A 20,995-nucleotide genomic window follows, 5' to 3' on the forward strand; every position below is an offset into this window, starting at 1 on the left:
TTTAAATATATTATCTAAACAAAAAATAAATTTTTATGTTCTGATGAACAATGAAAACTTAAACAGACGAAGAGCGGCTTTAAATGTTTTGTTCCCCCGTCAACATTTGCATTCTCTGGTGTCTGGATCCTTCTTTCGACACGTTTCTCTCACATCTTACTCTACCTTCTTATAAATACCCTTTCGCAAACTTATGTACAGTTTCTCTTCCCTTTGATACGGGTTTTATTGTGGAGAAGCCAGCCCCACTGCCTTTCTCAACAAACAACCAACAGAACACATTCCTATTTCTATCCTTCGATTCATAGAACAAGAGATCTCAAAAATAATACCTTTCTTTTTCGCCTACACAAACTTTTTCTCTTTCTTTTTTATACAAAAGAGAAGAGGTACTGACACGCCGAGAGAAACCTAGACACTTCCATTTGTACTATAATCCTTCCTTTCTTTCCATTAAGATTTTTCATTTTTTTTTTAATCTCAAAATTGTCTACTTTCTGTCCTACTTCACAAAAATTTTGAAACCCATAATTTATCTTTCACGATTTAACTTAATTTGATGACAACTTTAATTATTAATGTTTCTATTAATGGCTTCTTTCTCTTATATGGGTTCACTTATTAGTTTCCTTTCTTCAAACAATTATTTAGTTGTACAAGGCTACAAGCAGTTTTTGGGTTTTGAAAATTGAAATTAGGGGTTTTAAGCAGTGGATGATTTGTTTGTCATATTTTTTGTTGCTTAATTTATCTAGGGTTTGGTGGGATCGTACTAGAATAAACCCTAATTGTGGTTTTTATACTATTCGGTTTTAATCATTAGAAGAAGAATACACGGTGTATATAGAAACTGAGGATTGGATTATATAGCTTCTATTTAGAATAGTTTATGTAAGTTACATTTATTGAGATTAAAGTCTTCTCATTCAATTTGCGAAGGGTAATTTCAGAACTGCTGTCTAGAGGCTGAACTTTAATATGCAAAAAAGGGATTTTTGAGAATTGCTTTTGAACACAAACCGTGTGGAAGCTTGACATATAACTAGATGGTGATAAGGAAGTGAAGAAATCTTCATGAAAAGGTTAAGATTGTGGTGAGTTTTGAATTTGTGCTCCAAGTTTTGGATCCTCATTGTCTGGGAATTTTTCCTTAACACTGGTTGGTGTTTGCTGATGAGCAGGTGATGATCCCTTTTGGCCTCGTAGTAATCACAGGAAGGATCAGATTTTGTTGGAACTTCTGCATTTGTTGACAGATCATTACAGTTGAAACTTTGATTATTTGGCTGCATTGAAGTTAGTTCAGTGTTTATAACAGTAGAGTTGCTCTTCCAAGCCTTGTGGGTACTCTTAGTTCCATGCAATTTTTTGCCATTATCTTGCAATTCTAAGGATTTGGATGTAAAAAAGAAGAAATTTTGATTATTAGGTATCAGGATTCTTTTGTCTGGAAGGTGATTTTGTGTGATCATGAAGTGTTTTTCAAGCTGGAAATGATTGTGAGGATATGGTGCATGGACAGGGGCATAGGTTATTTTCTGTTCCTTTGTTGGAACAAAGGCATAGAAAACTAGGAGAAACCTTTCAATTGGTAAAACGATTCTGCTTTGCTGTTTTACGGATCACGTGCAATGTCTCGCTGCTTTCCATTCCCGCCTCCTGGATATGAAAAGAGTGTTAGAGTTGAAGATACAAACTTACTAGAAAAGGTTTATTGTCACTTTTTTATTTACCTTTCATTGTTTAACATTAGTCCTGCTTAATTTGTTCAGATATTGCTTTCCTTATCAGGTGTATGTACCTTTTTATCTCTATTGGATTGTATTAATTGTCTATCGTATAACTTTAGGAAGTTTTTCTTGGAGATAGAGTTCAGTATCAAGGCTCGCTTTAAATTGAGTAAGTTGAGACACAAATTTTCGGAAATCATGCGCAACTTTTTTGCGAGCTAGAAGATGGTTTATATGGGCTACTTACGAGTGATAGCTATTACAAGGTTTATAAACACTGAGCATATTATATATTATAAGGCTTTTTAAAGTTCAAAGGCACTCACAACCTACAATACATTTTTTTAGTAAATCCTTGAAGACTGCAGAAAAATTCAGGCAATGTGATGAGATTCTTTTATGGTATAATCCAGTATGCATGATATTGAAACTGCTGAAAATGTAGGATATGATATATTGGAATTGGAATTGTTCACTTGTTCTAGTGTTCTAGTGGTTCAAATCTTGTACTTTGGGCAAACCATGTTTGGTAGATAAAAAATTTGCTGAAACTGGATTATATTTTAGTTCTAATATCTTTCTCATTTACAGAGCCTGTTTCTCTCTTTTCCTAATTTACCGATTGCACATTAGAGGCATTTTTGTTCCTCTACTTCTAGTTAAATTTAGAACAAAGTATGTATTCAATAGATTCAATGATTTCTTGTGAAGGAAGAACCGGGATATCTACCTTTACATTTAGGTTTTAATTTTGAATAAAGTACATTCTAAGAGATTTAATGATCTCTTGTAAAGGAAGAACTAGGAACTAGGATATTAGTGGAAGTATTTCCGTGTCTTTCATTTATCTTCCTCCACCATGTTAACATTACCAGCCATTAGCACTAAACTGCAGTCTAAATTTATAAGTATATACCGGAAGCAAATTCTCTTTACATTAGGTTTGCAGATAATTTGATTGGTGTCTTCTTTATATTGAATTGTTTACGTGTATATGGATATTCAATAGTTTATGTTTCTTTGTTGTAAAATTTTGATGATTATGTTCTTTTATTTGAAGTATTTGTTAAGTCTATGAAAACGTGGAAAGATCTAATATTTGATTTATATTTTTTATGGTAAAATTGCACATATGAATTAAAGAATTAACTGGGACAATTCATCAGCTCGGTAACAAATTTGGATTTCATGCTTGCGTTAATTTTTGCAACCACTCTGGGAATGTTGCCCCTTGGTGTTTGGATATCTCTTTACCTTACCATGTTTAGCTGTTCTTCCTTCCCCATCTACTTCTAGTAAAATATTAATCTTTTCTCTTATTCTAATCTGTCTCTAATTGAAATGTTATATTCAGGAAAAACACAAGGAGAAAAAACATAAGAAGGATAAGAAGGACAAGGAAAAGCAAGAAGGCAAAGAAAGAAAGAACAAAGATAAAGAGAGAAGTAAAGAAAAACATGGTGTTAAAAAAGACCGAAAGGAGAGGCACAAAGAGAAGAAGGACAGGGATAAGGATAAAGACAAGAACCAGAGCTCAGATGCAAAGAGAGTTGAAGAGCAGCCAGAGTGCTACCATGAAGAGAAGCTTGGTCCAAACAGCCTGCAGAATAATGGGATCAAGAATTCTAAACATGTGCAAGATTTGGCAAAGAGAATCAGGGTTGAAGATAAAGCAACAGGAAGCCAAATTGTTCAGAAGCTTACTGTTACAGATCAAAGAAGAGTGGAACTGCCAGGAAGGATTCTGGAGTGTAATACTGACAAATTGGAAGAGAAAGCAAAGGATAAGAAAGAAGTTGATAAGAAAATCAATGGGCAATGGAACCATGTTGAGGCCAGAGGTTTGGGAAATTTGGTTGCTCAAGGATTCTCTGGTATTGATGAAAAAATATTTAAAGGAATCACTAAACCAGTGGAGAAGAATGATATTGAGAAGAATAGGCACAAGGAAAGTGATCATAAGGGTGATAAACAGAAGGATAGAGATAAAGAGAAGAAAAACAGATCAAACGACAAAAGCTGGGATAAGGATAAGGAAAGGAAAAAAGAGGAGAAAGTGAAGGAGATGGTTGAGCCAATTAAAGACCAGCTTAAATTAAAAGACAACTCAAAATTGAAAGACAATGGCAAGGGCCTCCCGAGTTCTCGCAATATTAGATCACTAGATGTTTCTAAGGCTAGCAGCAACAATTCTTCTGGTGAGGTCAGTGTTGGCAAACGTAAGGAGCCTGAGATTAATGGACTTTCACATGGTGAGTCCTTTCTGTTGCACTTTAGTTCTGGGATGTTCCGGTTCTTAAACCCCCTATCCCTTGGGATATCATTGATGTGATTTAATATTGAAAATTTTGTTAAGGTTAAAACTTTCTGCATCACTTTCACTTCCATTGCTCTGGCTTATTTATTTAAGAATCCTGTCTCTAAATTTTGGGATAAAAGTTTTGGTTGTACGTGTCAAGTTTTGCATCAGTTCATTTTTTATTGTACCTTATTTTTTCAACCTTGTGACAGACAACAGAATTCGATCTAATAAGTTGCCAAGACTTGTCTCATCTTCTCACCTAATCACAGAAAATGGAAGGAAAATAGAACCGAGCCAAACTGCTATCCACTTTGCATCTGAGTTTCATGGGGCAGTTGGTTATCATAAAGTGGATGCCAAGGAACACAATATAAATGGTTTTAGGAAAGTTCAAGATTCAATTGTATGCTCAACTAAGCCTTTGTCAACTATTGATCAAAGTAGTGAGAATTGTGAAGCATCTGCCAAACCACCACACCCTGATTCTGAGTATCTGAATCAGATTCTTTCAACTATGCCCAGAGGTGTTCCCAAAGTGGAAGATTGGTCTGATTTTGATGACAGAGAATGGCTGTTTTCCAGCAATAGTGTACAGTCAAAGAAGCCTAAAGTGGGTTCTCCTGGGGGTGATGGGATACAGCAAGTGTGGGCAGAAGTTCTGCCCATAGAGTCTGCTGGTGTAACAGCTCTGCCATATGTCATCCCGTTCTAATGGACAACCTCAATTCCCCTTCTATCATCACTAATTTGCCTGTTACCCTGAAGTATAAACAGAACTTTTCATGAAGGTATGCCAGGTCCTGAGGTCATTGTTTTAATACTATGTTGTTGTTTTTTTTTTTTTTTTGTAATGCAGTCATGCGATTGGTGTTGAAAGTGCTTGTCCTGAAAGTGATACGACAGAATCAGATCAGAGCTTGACATACAGTTTTTTTTGTTTTTTTGGTGCATCTTTCAGGATTTTGTAAGAGGAGTTTTCATCTTTTCAGGACCGTTAAAAGAGGGGTTTTTAGAGGTTTGCACGTGTAAGAACCCTGTTAAGGTGTTATTGGAAAGAGAAGGATTTGTTGACTGAGAACTGAGAGATGGTTAGGTGTCAATTTTTGTTAGCATAGAGGCTTAAGTTGGACACAAATTTTATACAAATGAGAATCATAGAGACAGAAATTCAACCCTTTTGGCAGTTTTGAATTGTTTGATGTAAAGATGATACGCATAAAATTTATATTAGAGAGCGAGAATGGAAAGAGGCATTAATATTCATTCAATCCTGAGCTTGTGTAGTGTTAAGGATTGCAGGAGGATTGCACACAACCAGCCTTGCCATTCTGACTGGAGTGCCGATAATTTGCAGTCAAGGGCTGTATATAATTATTTGACGCTGCCTTGCCACGGGCCCGGTTAAATATTTTAAGTTGATTGGGTTCTTGAATTAAATAATCTTCACAGAACAATAATATTTTCTTTCATTGCACAGGCAATTAAATTAAGGGTGACTATGGTTTGGTTTGATATGATTTGGGAGGTTTTTCAAATTAAATTAAAAAAATAATTTGAAAAATCTTAAACTAAATTAAATTAAATTATTTTAGGTTTTAAATTAAATTAAACTAAATTAAATTAAAAAATACAATTTAGAGTATAGTTTGAATTAGAGTTAGATTCGAAGTGAATTTATTTAAGTTTGAAATGAGTTTTGTTTGAATTAGACTGAATCGAGTTTTTCTTAAACGAATCCAAATACGAATGTGAGTTTGGATTTTAAGCGAAAAATGAACACAAATTCGAACTTGAATATAGGTTGAGCGAGTCGAGCTTGGTTTGAGAGCCGTTCACTCAAATAAAAAAAAAATTATCTTGGAATAAACAACATCATTTATTTCCTAAAATATGAGCCTGAAGTCGAGCTTTTGAGCTTGAAATACGAGTTTGAGCCTGAACACTAGAATCATGAAACGAATCAAATAAACATGTGTTTAACGAGCTTTGCGAGCTTGAACCCGAGCCAGAGCTCGGGCTCATAAAAAATGAGTCCGATCGATTTGGGCTCAATTTGGTTCGTATCTAACCTTAGTTTAAACTTATTAAAATTATACATTTTTAAATGTGTATTATTTAATAAAATTAATTGAATTATAGTTTTTTAGAATATAATATAAATACGTAAAACAAATATAAAATATATATAATATAAATATTAAAAAATAATAAAACAAATATAAAAAGTAAATTATAAACTTAATTGTTTATTGAAAATTTTTATCAAATATAATTATATATATATTTAAAAAATATGATTTATAATTCATTTTGATTTAAAAATTATCTAAACTGCAATTTAAATTAAAAAATAACAGTTTAAAATATTTTTAATTTAAATCAAATTATTTTATAAATTAAATTAAATCATAATTTTTAAATAATTTACGTCAATTTTACAATTTAAATCGAATTTTGCTAACCCCGACACCAAATTATTCTTATAGGCAAATAAGTTACCGCTACTTTTGTTAAGATTACAATGTCGATGCATAAGTTAACCATGGGTAACAGCAGTTCAACATTGGTCAACAAAATTAAAAACTTATTGAAATAAAATATTAGTTTTTTTGAATATCATCTGAATATTAAAAATTGGATCGATTGGAAGATAAAACAACACTTGTCTCTACATGAAGCTGTGGTCGAATTTGAATTAAATTAATACAGATTTCAAAATCAACTCGATTTAATTTTATTTAGTTTGAATTTATTTATTTTGAATATAAATCAAATTTAAATAAAAATATTTGGTTTGTTTTAAAATTAAGTCAAATTTTAATTTTAGAAGGTTCAGTTTGATTTGACTCGCGAACTAAATAGATAATTTGATTTAGCTCGTGAATTAGATAGATGATTTGATTCAATTTGAATTTAATTTGTGACTCAATTTAAATTATATTAAATAATTATTAAATAATATTATTTTGTCAATAACTCACAAATTCAAACAATAAATTTAAGTCATATATCTAATCCATAAATTCGAATTAAACTAGAACCAAACTATTTTCATTCGAATCAAACTCAAATCATCTTTAATATTGACTTAACTAATTCGAATCAAATTTAAACTGAATTATTTTTTATTCGAATCAAAGAGTGATCAGACTCGATTCAGTTTGACACGTACCCACCCATCCGTGCAGCAAATAAGTGGTATGACCAATCTTCTCCTGACTCTTCACCGAAAGCAAAGGCATGGGCGGAGACACAATCACAGTCACAGTCACTCCTGGTACACCTACACCTGATTCTATTCTCTCTTCTTTCTCTTCAATTTGAATGAATTGGTGATGTTATTTTACTATACAGCAGAAGCTCATGATTCCACTCCCTCTACTGTCCCGCCCGTCTTTGCTCTGGTACGTAAGCGTATTTTCTTTTAGGGATATTGAAATTTTTACCACTTTTTTATTCCGTGTATACAAAATTACCACCTATCCTAAAGCTTTCACAAATATACCACAACAGTAATCACCTTCCCCAAAATACCCCTCTTCAATCTTTTATGCACAAATTCTCTCTCCTCTTCTCTGCAATTTTTTTCTCTCTTATTCTAAAGTGATAAAAGAATCAATCACTCTCTCTTCTGGAAAAAAATATTGAATTCTTCAGATTTCAAAAACAAAAGCAGGAAATAAAAAATTCTTCAGATTAAGAATTCTTCAAAATAAGGATTTAAAAAAAAAAGAGCAACTCACAAAAAAACTCAACTGGAAAAAAATGACCGTCGAAGAATATCACATTCAGTAGGATTTAACTGGAAAAAAAATTAACATTTAAGAATTAAAATTTAAAAAAAAAATTTACGTTTAACCTAAAAAACATAAAAAAAGCTTGGCGTAAAATCTGGGAATTGTTAACGCCAACCTGGCCTGTACATAGAAGGGTTGGCAACGCCAACCCTTATATGTATATAATGTATTTATATTAATATATATTATTATATTAATATATTAATTTTATATATTATAATTATATTATATTATTATTATATAATATATATTATATTATATAATATTATAATAATATATATTATATTTTAATATTATTATAATATTATATTATATATTATAATAATATAAATAATATATTATTTTATAATTATATTAAAATATATTATATTATTAATAATTATATAATAAAATATATATATATATAATAATATATATATATATAAAGCCAAGGTTGGCGGAAACGCCAACCCTTGGCGACGCCAAGGGTTGGCGTTTCCGCCAACCTTGGCTTTATATATATATATATATTATATATTATAAATATATATTATTTAATTATATAATTATAATAATATTATATATTATATTTAATATATTATAATATATAATTATATTATATTTTATATAATATATTTTATTATATATTTGCAATTTAAAATATTATATATTTTTTATTATATATTATAATATATTATATATAATATAATTATAATTATATAATATATTACATAATATTATTATGTAATATACATATAATATTATTATTTACATTATTAATATAATATATACATTATATTAATATAAAATATTATATATAATATATTATATATATTTTATTCTCTGCAATATTTTCTTGCAGAGAATCCTGATGTTTCTGTCATAAATCTCTGGAAGGATTAAAGGTGGGCCTACCATTCAAAAAAACCAAAGAGTGATAGCAAGAAAAGTTGGCGTTAATGCCAACTTTTCCTTTTTTTTTTTTTATTTTCCCAGCTCCCTTGTCCCACCATTTGCCCCCAGCTCCTTTTTTTTTTTATTTTGACCAAGGGTTGGCGACATCGCCAACCCTTGGCGACGCCAAGGGTTGGCGATGCCGCCAACCTTTGGTTTATATATTATATATATAATAATATATTAATACATATTATATATTATAATATATAATATTATATTATAATATTATAATATATTTAAATTCAGGGATTGACGTAAAATTCAGCAGCTTTCACCTTTTTAATTTGTTAAATTAATTTAAAATTTGATACAAATATAAATTAATATTATATTATATATAAAATATTATAATATTATAATATATAATATTATTGTAATATATTAATATAATATTATATATATTATATATTATAATATATAATTATAATATTCTAATTAAAATATAATATAATATATCATATATTAATATATATATATATATATAAAATTAAATAATTATATATATATATATATATATAAATCATGCTTTGCTTTATAAAAGGTGGGCCCACTCTACATTAATGCTACAGACCAATTTCCCTTATCGTCAACCCAGATTGCTTTTACATATATTTTATAAAATATAAAATAATATTATAATATAATATTTATAATTATATAAATTTTATTATATATAATATATATTACCAGGGGTTGGCGGCATCGCCAACCCTTGGCGACGCCAAGGGTTGGCGATGCCGCCAACCCCTGTAATAATTATATATATTATATATAATATATTTTATATTATATATGTAATATTATATTATAAAATATTATAATTTAATTATATAAATTATAATATATTATAATATTATAGTATATAATATATTATATTAATATAAAAATATTATTTAATATTATATACATATATTAAGGGTTGGCGTTACACAGTAACTTTTACGCCAACCTTTTTTTTTTTTTAAGTTAAATGTCCAGTTTTTTTTGTTTCACTTAAATGCTTAAATAGCAATTTTTTTTCTTTTTCCAGTTAAATACTGTTACATGATCATTTCTTCGATGGTCATTTTTTATCTTGTAGGTTGCTCTTTTTTTTTCCCCTTTTTTTTTTAAAATCCTTACTTTAAAGAATTCTTAATTTGAAGAATTTGGTTGTTTCCTTCCTGTTTTTGTTTTTTGAAGATGAGAGAGAAGAGAGAGTGATTTCTTTATAACTTTGGAAGAAGAGGAAGAAGAGAAAAAAAAGTTGCAGAGAAGAGGAGAGAGAATTTATGCATGAAACATTGAAGAGGGGTATTTTGGGAAAGGTGAGTACTGTTGTGGTATATTTGTGAAAGCTTTAGGATAGGTGGCAATTTTGTATACACGGAATAAAAAAGTGGTAAAAATTTCAATATCCCTTTCTTTTATCACTCAATTGATGGTCCCTTCATTCCCATCAAGTATTGGTTTTCATTTCATGTCATAAAGGACACACCACTGGTGTCTGCAGAATTCCCCCAAGAAACTGTTCAGCTATCTGCAGCTTGCTTGGACTTTGAAGCGGAACAGAGGAGGAGATGGTACACACAATTCTTGCTCAGTTATGATCAGTTTTGAGAGAGGCTAGCAACAAAATTTTGAGGTATATGCTAATTTTGATTGTCCATTTTGGCCTTTTTTTTTTGGGTAGAAAAATGTATCTCACTCCATGCTGCATTTAAAAGCCACATGTTTTTATATGTTAGGACTTGATATATGTTCTCAGGTGCACGAATTAAGTGACCCTTTACTGATTATCGCTTAATTATTATTATTATTATTTTCTTATATATGATACTGATATCTACTGGTCCTTAAACAGCATCGCTGGGCTCTCGATAAGAATTGAAGCTACTGTTGCTGGAATTTTTGTCATGATAGCTTCAAGAGCCTTGAAAAAAGTACATTTCCACAGGTTCTGCAACTTGAAATTGTTAATGTTGTGTACTAAATGAAAACCTTGTCAATTCTATTTGCTTTGAGGGCTTCTGTGAAGTGTAATGTTGTAGCAAGGAAAGTTTTTGTAATTTTTACACACCAAAGATTCTTGGTACGAAACTAAACTAAAAACCATATGTTTCAATGGATCCTTATAAAACGTCCCCTATTTTGGTAGCATGTGACCCATTTTAATAGGCTTCACTAACCCTGCATCTTGACTCATGCATTGAACTCACTTTGAATTAGCATGCCAATTGCATGATATCTCACAACAGGATGCCCAAGGGTCTGGTATCGTTGTGTTGGTTTTTATAGGTCCAATACTTTCATGGAAGCAGATAGGGTTCTAACAATTTTATGGCATTACCATATCAAGTAGGACATTTTTATTTTCTTAAAGCAGTGACATTTGAAATCTTTCTGATGCTGAAATTGTTGTGCAAACATGTCTAAAAAATCACGATATACTTTCTTGATATTACATGTATTTTGATATTCACAAATTACCCCTGGAGAATGGGTTGAGGATGCTGGGTGCAAAAGGTTGAGTGGCTATGATTTGCCAAAGCCAATATCACTCATTTTAATTGGTCCTAAAGATTCTGGAAAGAGCAGTCTGGTCAATACAATTTCAAAGGTGTTTGAAGATGACAAGTTAGCATCAAAAAGAGCCCAAGTAACATCTATTTGTCACTTGTTCTTTTTAACTTAAAGAAAAATGTTGAGAGTTGTAAACGGAAGCAACCTGATTGTGAACGATGTGCTAGTACATTAATTGCAGTCATTTTGCTTTACTGAACCTTTTTCCTGTTTTGTCTTCCAATACAAGATAAATATCTATTGGAGATGCAACCTTCTTCCTTCAGGAATTTATGATAGCGAGATATTCAAATTCTTTGTCTTTATGATACCCACAGTTCATCTGATGACTCATCTGATAATATTAATATGGTAAAGCATTGGATTAGTGAAGTGCATTGGAAACTTTTTATCAGATGTGATGACTTAAAAATTTCTTCCTGTTGTTGGAGGGGTTGGGTTTAAGGAACAAAATAAAGTGCAAAGCTCGCAACAATGAAAGTGAACCCAAAGAGGTCAAGATGGTTAATTATTGCATGTTCTTTATTGACGATGTTACAATCCCCAGTACAAAGTATGAGATTTGAATCTCACATCAATGCAAGGGTTGTTGATCAACAATTTGATCTACCTATTTTGAATTACTCCACTTCTATGATGTTGTTTAGGAAATCTAATAGTTCAAATTTAAGGAATAGAATGTAAGTGCAAAGCTTGCAACAATGGTTGTGAACCCAAAGAGGTCGGGATGGTTAATTTTTGCATATTCAATGTTGATAATGTTACAATCTCAAGTATGAGGTATGAGATTTATATCCTACATCAAAAGTATGAGTTTCTGGTGTGGAAATCTTGTGCTTGCAGAAAATGAGTTGGTAATAGTTGATATGTTGCACTACTACCTTGGCCAGGAAAAGGTTCGGTCATCTTGCATGATTTATTTGCTTAATTGTTATAATCCTTTTTTGCCTGTATTTACGCTGTCTTTTGATCTTGTGTATTCTTATTTATGTGCTTCTCCAAGGATACCATCAGAAAAGCTTTGTTATGTATTGTCTCTAGCAAATTTAGGCTGTATTTATGAAGCATATGGAACTCAAATATGAAAGCAATGAATTTGAGGCATTATTCTTCTGAAGCTTTTGAAATCTTCTATACCGTTATCGCTATGCATCCTTCTCGTAACTCTCCACATCCCACACCCACAAAAAAGTAATAATAAAGAAGAAATGTTTTTCTTGTCTGTGCCCGTGATTTATTTTATCAACAGTGCTTAATGAGAATTTATTTACATTTGCTCGCGTAAAGTTTCTTCTAGTGACTGTATGCATTAATTCATGATAAATAACATCATTTCTTTTTGTCATAACAATTCACAACGATATCAGACTAATGACACCCAGTTCAAACTGCAGTTTGTGGTTTCAGTAATTCTGGATTTTATCTTATAGTTTCCGTTTATTCAGAATGCAAGCTGAGGGGTATCTGCTGTATGCAGGTTTTTCATCTCTCTATATTGGTATGGATACAAGTGTGTTAAATAACAGTCATGGGGATTGCCATTTTGTCATTCAATTCAAGATACAGCAGGTGCCTACTGCCTATTCATCGTGCCCCCAAAATAAAATCCTCACGTGGAATCAAATCTTCATGCGGATTGGCAATGCCATCAGACATTCGTGGTTCGGTCAGGATAAATAGGTTGTGTCTGGTATCTACTGATCCATGTGAAAAAAATCTGAACCCCGAATTCTGAATAATCTTTTTTGTTATGCATATGTATGGAATTTCTAGCATTCTCTACTTTTGCAATAGGTTTTTAGTAAGAAAAGCTAACTTGTATTCAATATTTGGGCACAAATTAAAACGTCACGCCAGAGTTTCCATGAAAAAGGCAAAAATAATAAAGAGTGTATAACAATGGTAACAGAATCACAAATCTAAACTTTTTTTTTTCATTTCCATGTTAAGTAAATATTTGAACTTCCACCATCGGGAACATGACTGGAAAAAGAAAAACGGTGTAACAGAAAAAAAATCATGGAAAAATGGCATGCCCTTCAAAATTTCTTTCGAAAAGGGTTTATGCTACAGTGAAATAGGTAGAAGTTGAACCTAAAAATAAGTGATAAGGGGCCAAGAATCGCTAGAGTCAACCATGACAGGTCTATCACAAATTACCCTGCCATGCCTGCACAGCTGCACCACCGCAGATGCACATGCATCCATCAAAATGGCAAAGAAATGGAGTTATCTATGTGTTTCTATAACATAAAACATCCATTGGCCGGTTCCAATTATCAACCTCCCAATGTAGTCTTTGGAATACTCTGCAAAAACATTGCCCTGGCAGCAGGGTCAGTTGAAAATCGACCCAGTACGGCAATAGTTGCAGTACTACTTCCAAACTTCTCAATCCCTCTGGAGATCATACAGGTGTGGCTAGCCTCCACAACTACCATCACATCCCCCCCTAAGAGTGGTGAAACCGTCTGAGCAATCTGCCTAGTGAGTCTTTCCTGTACTTGAAGTTTGAAACCATAAAAATGTACTACTGACTGTAAAAGGGGTTTTCCAATTGGACTAAATCCTTCGGAACTGAAGAACCCAATATGTACGACGCCATAAAAAGGAAGTAAATGATGCTCACATTGAGACCAAAATGGTAAGCCAAGCTCAGAATGTATATGCTCCATATTGCAACTGAGTTCTCCAGTGGGTTTAAGAATATCAAGTCTCCCACAAGGAAAACCATTCAACTTCGTCTCCAGATTTGTGTTCTGAAAGTTCATCAACCACTTCACAAAACGACTAGGAGTTCCTAAAAGTTCTTGCCTTGATGGATCTTCCCCCAGAGAACTGAGAATTGAAGTAACTGCAGCAACCATTCCTTGGTTGACTGGTTCTAGCTTAGAAGAAATTTTTGCAGTTAACAGAGCTTGGGATGGACACCAACCTATTTCAGTATAGTCTTTCACATCAGTTTTATCCACATTTACTCCTCTGAATCTCAGGAGGCTCAAAAAATCACTCCAAACATCTGCATCTTGATCTTCAAAAACACCAGTACCTGAACAAACCTGTGCCTTCACCCAACCTTGGTGATCAGTGTACTGAAAGGCTGACTCCAGATTTGGGAAATGGAGGTGTAAGCATTGCAGTAAGATAGCAACACCAGCTGGCTTGATCCAATGGTACAAAGCTGAACACACTTCATCTGCAAGACGCTGTGGGTCTTGGAGCCGTTTTCCAAAGATATCAGCTACTCTGGAGAGCTTGCTCAATCCCAGAACCCGTTGACCAGAGGGCACATAACCAACATGACACTTAACTTGGAATGGAAGCAAACAAGATTCACAGTAAGAAAAGAGGTCAAGATCCCGAACAATCACAAGCCCACCTACTCCTCCTGCATGACCAATTCCATTATCTAAACCTACTTCAGGGAACAAAGCACCTTGAACAATGTCTTTCACATTTTGTCTGTAACCTGAAAAAAGTAATAAATACATTAATCAACAATCAGAAGCCAAACCAAAAATTCCAAATTAGTCTATATAAAAATACATATATGAGAATAAATGATTAAAAAGAAAATATAAGTTAACACAATCAATTTTATTTTTTCCCATCATGGCACCATGCATTAAAGACTGAATAACTAGAGAATTCAGAAAAGGAAGGCCTCTTACTCAATTAAAGATGAGAAAATATGGGGGTAGGTATGGCCGACATTGGCAAATTCTCTAACACCCGCCAGAACTATGTTTGGGTCATAGACCCATTATGGAAATTAATGCTGAAAAGCAAGATATGTTGCAAAATGACAAGAACTTATACCAATTGATATTACAAGGAACAACTACTATACCAATTTTTTCACTGGGGAGTCAAAATGTCTAGAAAATTCAAAGTCCCAGACAAACCAGCTACTGAATCAGTCACCAAATAATAGTGCAATAAGCTAGGGGAATTTATGAGTATATAATAACAAAAAGATACATTATGTGTATACATGTTTGTAAGCCACAGCCCATGCTTGAAGGCATTAATCAACATGCATCTCACTTCACCCTGGACACGGGCCAACATTAGATGCTAGACTAGATACACCCAATGATTATCAGCTAGTTACGGAAGCATCCCAATAGAGAGAACATAAAATAATAAAAAATAATATCCTTCCTAGCACTGAACCTAGGCATAACTTGTCTAAACTACATTCAAGACCCCCTCCATTTTTTCACATGTTTAATAATCCTAATTCCTCACAAATTATCATCAAAATGATACAATAAATTGATCGCACACCAGCCTCTCCACTGTAAATATGAAGAAAAGCTGAACTTTTATCACAATGCTTTTGCTCAACCACATCCAGTGGTTGGGGTTTAGTTATCTGGGGAGAGGAAAAAGCAAAACTCTTTCATACTCTCTGACGTTCTGTCTAACCATGACAGCTATTTGAAAAGAATTTTGCTTTATTTAGCAAAGCAATCAGAGAATCAGAATGGCCTTGCAATACAGGAGTAAGCAATCATAGTGAACTTGCAGCATAAAGAGAGTAAGCTATTATGGAACAAAAAGCAAAAATATTGAAAGAGCTTATAATAGCACAGCTGGAGTTCGTTGAAGAAAAGTCACACAGGGCAATCCCGTGAGTTTAGTAAAAATCAATCTGCTCAGTTGTCCACCAAACAGCCTGAAAAGGACCAAGAACTTAACTAAAGGATATAGTGATGAAAGTCATAGAAAAACAACTTGATTCGTGCTGCTATTTGTTGAACCATAAAGAAAAGCTTGAAATAGTCATAACCATCTAAAATTTCAAAAGGTCTCCCATTTGTAATGCAATATGCAAAACTTTCAAATTATCTATACTTCACATTAGACGCTGGCATGCTACGATTGAAAAGTAGCATCCCAACGACTAAGATTCAGTGAAAACAACCACTAGATTATAAATTTGTTCTTTTCAGAAATTAAGTAAAATCACCAGAATAAAGTGAATAACGATAGTAGGCACCTCTTGTTCCTTCATAGAGAGCCTTAGCGACGCGAAGAGGGGTCTTTTTGAGACCTTCTCTATTGACATCTTCACCTAAGCCCTGCAGGAGAATTTTGACAGCATCTTCAATAGTGCGAGTCTCAGGTTCTTGCTCAAAACCAAGCTCGAGGCCACTCAGTTTCACCCCATTCTCAAGCTCCACGTGGAAATGCCCCTCATCCAAAGCACCCATTGACAGACTCAACAAATCCCACAAACACCACCGACCCAAATCACAAATCAAACCAACCCAAACCAGTTAAAGAACAACCAAAGCTTTGCAATTAATCAGAGACAAGATTTAAAAATCAACACAACCTGTGTATAAAGCACCAAATAAAAACAAATCTTTCAAAAGACCGACAATCAGCAGCCAGCGAAACAGTAGGAATATTGAAAACCCCAAAAAATGCAAATAAAAATGAATCGAGGAGAAAATAAAAACTTGAGCTAACCGGGTGAAAGAAAAGGAAAAAAAAAAAAAAAAAGGGAATCCAAATCAAATGCTATTAGGCCTGAGGAGCTGAAATGATGGCAGTGTGGAACGGAAGCGAGAATTGGAAGTGAGAAATACAAAGAAAGAAACCGTGAGATAATAATAAGAACGAAAAAATCATAGGGTTCGCCTTGATTATCCAAACGTGTGGATTCGGGGTTAGGATTCATACCATTATGATTTTTAACAGAAATAATTTTTAATTAAAAATAAAATAATATTTAATTAATATATTATTATTTAAACATATTATTTATATATATACTTTTATTTTTAAAAATGGCCAAACGACTATTTCCCACCCAAGGTATGCTGTAATGACGAGTTTCCACCCTTTAACTATGGAAACACCAAACACCCACCCATGGCCGGTTAGATTTAACCAAACCCTAACGGTGGTAAATTTAATTGCATTTCCCCCCCTAAAAGTTTAAAAACTAACATTTTTTCCCTAAGCTAAGTTTGAAAATATTGCATTTCCCCCCCTAGGGTTTATTTCCAAACCCTTCCAATTTCCAAACCCTTTTCCGTCGCTTTCTCCGGCGCCATCACCGGCCGTCTTCCCCTCCCGACGGTTTCTCTTCCACCGACGGCGCCTCTCAACTCGACCTCAACGTATCCGACGCAGAGATAAGCCGTCTGGGAAGAGAAATCGTCTTCCCAGACGACGAAGACGAGATCGATCGATCTCGTCTTCGTCGTCTGGGAAGACGATTGTCTTCCCAGATGAAGACGACTCGTCTTCCCAGAGGACGACGAGTCGTCTCGTCGTCTCGTCTTCGTCTGGGAAGACGTCGTCTTCCCAGACGACGACGACGACTGGGAAGACGAAGAACTTCGTCTTCCCCGACGAAGTTCTTCGTCTTCCACAGCTTCTCCGACTCCGATTGGAAGTCCAAATGGGAGGAAAGAGTTCTCTGGAAGGTGAGGATGCTTCGGGAGGGAGAGACCGTCGGCAGTGGAGCCGGAGACCGTCGGCAATGCTTCGGGAGGGTGAAACTGCGATTTTTGAAAACTTAGGCTGGGGGGGGAATTTTAGTTTTTAAAGTTTAGGGGGGCAAAATATATTCTATTTTAGTTTATTTTTAATATTCTAGAGAAAATGACAATTTTACCCTTGTCACCGTTAGGGTTTGGTTAAATCTAACCGGCCATGGGTGGGTGTTTGGTGTTTTCATAGTTAAAGGGTGGAAACTCGTCATTACAGCATACCTTGGGTGGGAAATAGTCGTTTGGCCTTTAAAAATATACAAAACTAAATAATAATAATAATAATTTTATTGAGACAAAAAGAGACCCATCTCCACGTCATCACAAGATCTGTATCCATGTATATAAAATTAAGTAATATTATTATAGGTTGGTATTATATGATTTTAAAATAGATGAAAAATCATAAATAATTTATTTATAGGTAAAGTTTATTTATTTATTCTATAAAATTACTCCTCTGCCTCTGAACCATTATCTTCCTTTTCTTTGGCGCAACGCTTTCACTAGCCAGAATGCGATAGAAATGCTGAAAATGATTGATTGGTTAGATAAGTCAAGTAACGGAAAATGGGTGGCGTTAGGGTTAGGAAAGAGATTACAACATTTTACCAACCCACCATCCAAGATTTCATTCCAACCACCTCCCATCACCAACTCCTTCCCCATAATATTATCATTACGGAATCAAAAAATGAAAAAGCTAAGTCAAAGTGGAAAAGAATATGATATGTGACCGAGATTAGGATTTAGACAGGCACTTCCGCCCAAAGTTTTGTTAATTCAGTAGAGATAGAGAAAGGTATCCTCCCTTTACTTTTTATAAATTTTGACATGAGGAATCCGTAATAATATAATAATTATAAAATTATGTATTTATATTTTTTAATTAGTTTATATATAATATATTATTATATAATCAAATAATTTTAAATTAAAAATTAAAAAATTTTCAATTAAATGATATGCTATCATTTATGTATCACTCGAAAGCATATACACATGAAACAATAGAAATGGTTGAAATTTTTGTGATTTATTCTTCCTATTACTTTTGGATAAAAAGACTTTTGATATTGTGTATTGTCTTGCATATAAAGAATATGTTTAGTTGTTAATTACATAATTAATCGCTCATTATACAAACTCTCGTATATTTTGTTAAAGGTAAGTTTGATTGTAAATCAATTGTCCTCAGGTTTATGAAGTACAAATAAAACTTAAGAAACCTTCACCTTTTTATATGAATAAATGATGCATGCACGTAGACTTGGCCACGGGCAGGTTTGGCTTATGAACCGAATTGAAACCGATTCGGATAAAACTGAAATCAAAATCATAAAAATTGGAACCGAAATCAAAATTAGATTTTGACGATTCAGTTCCGGTTTATCTAATTTTAAATCGTAAAACCACTAGTTCATATCTGGTTTATGAACTGATAATTTACATCTTCTGAACCAGTAATTTTATTTTTTTTGAAATTTTTTTATTTTTTTTAAATTTGAAAAAAAAAAGAAACCACCGTTTCCCTGCAAATATGCAGGGGACTGGGTTCCCTACATATTTCAAAATCTTTTGCAGGGGACTTGGTCCCTGCATATTTGAAATTTTTTTTGCATTTTGTAGAATTTTTGCAGGGCGTCTAAATTTTGTTTTCACCTCCCTTTTTTTTTTTTTTCTTATATATATCAATTCAATCTCTCAACTCTCCCACTAAATCCTTTAAACTCTTTCATTTACTCTCATTCTCATTCTTTCAATTCTTAATACTCTTTTAATCTTTCAATCAAATTCTCTCAAATTTAATTAAATTCTTTCTTTATTTTTTATTAATTCCAATTTCTATTTTTATTATACAATTCATAATTAATTATAGAATTTATTTCTATAATTAATTTTATTTATTATTTTTTTATTATCTTTCATAATTAATCATATAATTTATTTATATAATTAAATTTATTTATTATCAAAAAATATTAAGTAATGAAAATTTTTCTGATAATAAGAGATTTGGTCAATATTCACATATATCAAATATGAATAAAAATCAATTTATAGATGATTTTTCAACACAAGGAAGTGAAAACCACTATGTAGAGGTAGAGTAGCAACAATAACATCAACAACAGGTGAAAATGGAACAACACTCCCAAAAAATTCCTACCTCCGATATTTTCAAGATTCATTTCAAGAAAATACAAAAAAAAATTGTAATTTTGAAGTTGCTTGCAATTATTGTAAACAAATTTATAAATTCAAACAAGGAGGTGGATACGGGATGTTCAAAAGGCACTTGGAGTTGAAGCATCCAGAAAAAATGGGGCAAAGTCGAGGTCAAACACAAATAATCGAATATGGTTCTACATATAAATCTTTATTTATTTATAGTGATAATAAAAGTAAGAAATAATTTACAAAAATGATAGCAATAGATCATTTAACATTTAGTTTTGGTGAAAATTTAAGTTTTAATAATTATTGTAAAGCTGCATTAAATCTTGCATATAAAACCATTCAAAGAAACACATTAAAAAAAACATTATTTAGTGTATATAAAAAACAAAAAAGAGAATTAATTCAATTTTTTATAAATTTTGATGGATGTGTATCTCTATTTAGTGATATTTGGAGTGAGTATTGACAAGTTCACTCTTATATGGGTATAATTTGTTATTGGATAGATGACAATTTTCAATTACAAAAAGGAATTTTAGCATTTAAGGTATTTGATGAACGACATACGACCGATAATATTTATAGATTAAAAGAATATTAGAAGAATATAAATTAGTTTATAAAATTTTTTCAATTTCATTTAATAATGCACGTTCAAATACTACCTCAATAACTGATTTAATTAAAATTTATAAACCCAATTTAAGTGGTAGATTTTTTCATATTAGATATGCATGTCATGTATTAAATTTATGTGTACAAAATGATTTAAATTATCTTAATAACTATATTAGTCTAATAAAAACAATAATTTCATTTTTATGGATACATCCCTAAACTATTAAAAAATGAGGTAAATTTTGTAAACAACATAATAGAAGACCAAAAAGATTTTCTAAAAATGTGTCAACTCGTTGAAATTCAACATATGAATTACTCAATGAGTCTTTTGATTATAGGGATTTGTTGTGTTCA

The 20,995-nt window shown here is 32.3% G+C and overlaps 2 protein-coding genes and 1 long non-coding RNA gene across 10 annotated transcripts; 2 read left to right on the plus strand and 1 right to left on the minus strand.

The window, feature by feature from the left end:
- Positions 1-113: 113 nt before the first annotated feature.
- On the plus strand, positions 114-5,300 carry LOC123223751 (myb-like protein X). Of its 4 annotated transcripts, none has more exons than XM_044647103.1 (6): positions 114-1,094; positions 1,182-1,340; positions 1,430-1,709; positions 3,085-3,982; positions 4,242-4,820; positions 4,991-5,300. In XM_044647103.1, exons 3-5 carry the CDS (start codon positions 1,632-1,634, stop codon positions 4,742-4,744), a joined length of 1,479 nt encoding a protein of 492 aa, XP_044503038.1. In that variant the 5' UTR covers positions 114-1,094; positions 1,182-1,340; positions 1,430-1,631; the 3' UTR covers positions 4,745-4,820; positions 4,991-5,300. The 4 variants fall into 4 exon arrangements, with proteins under 4 accessions (XP_044503038.1, XP_044503041.1, XP_044503039.1 ...); XM_044647106.1 differs by having other exon boundaries at positions 1,523-1,709; XM_044647104.1 differs by having other exon boundaries at positions 114-427; positions 940-1,094; positions 1,182-1,709.
- A 1,934-nt stretch (positions 5,301-7,234) lies between these two features.
- On the plus strand, positions 7,235-13,109 carry LOC123223776. Of its 4 annotated transcripts, none has more exons than XR_006503861.1 (4): positions 7,235-7,309; positions 7,387-7,436; positions 10,258-10,389; positions 12,805-13,109. It is a non-coding gene; the product is annotated as an uncharacterized LOC123223776 (long non-coding RNA). The 4 variants fall into 4 exon arrangements; XR_006503862.1 differs by lacking the exon at positions 12,805-13,109 and adding an exon at positions 10,609-10,904; XR_006503864.1 differs by having other exon boundaries at positions 7,238-7,309; positions 7,390-7,436.
- A 126-nt stretch (positions 13,110-13,235) lies between these two features.
- On the minus strand, positions 13,236-17,010 carry LOC123223774 (GTP cyclohydrolase 1-like). 2 transcript variants are annotated; one of them, XM_044647134.1, is made up of 2 exons: positions 16,303-17,010; positions 13,236-14,796 (listed from the first exon to the last, which is right to left on the minus strand). In XM_044647134.1, exons 1-2 carry the CDS (start codon positions 16,544-16,546, stop codon positions 13,607-13,609), a joined length of 1,434 nt encoding a protein of 477 aa, XP_044503069.1. In that variant the 5' UTR covers positions 16,547-17,010; the 3' UTR covers positions 13,236-13,606. The 2 variants fall into 2 exon arrangements, with proteins under 2 accessions (XP_044503069.1, XP_044503070.1); XM_044647135.1 differs by having other exon boundaries at positions 16,333-17,006.
- Between the last annotated feature and the right edge of the window lie 3,985 nt (positions 17,011-20,995).

This window comes from Mangifera indica, chromosome 8, assembly GCF_011075055.1.
Source record: "Mangifera indica cultivar Alphonso chromosome 8, CATAS_Mindica_2.1, whole genome shotgun sequence".
Classification (NCBI taxonomy): Eukaryota; Viridiplantae; Streptophyta; class Magnoliopsida; order Sapindales; family Anacardiaceae; genus Mangifera; species Mangifera indica.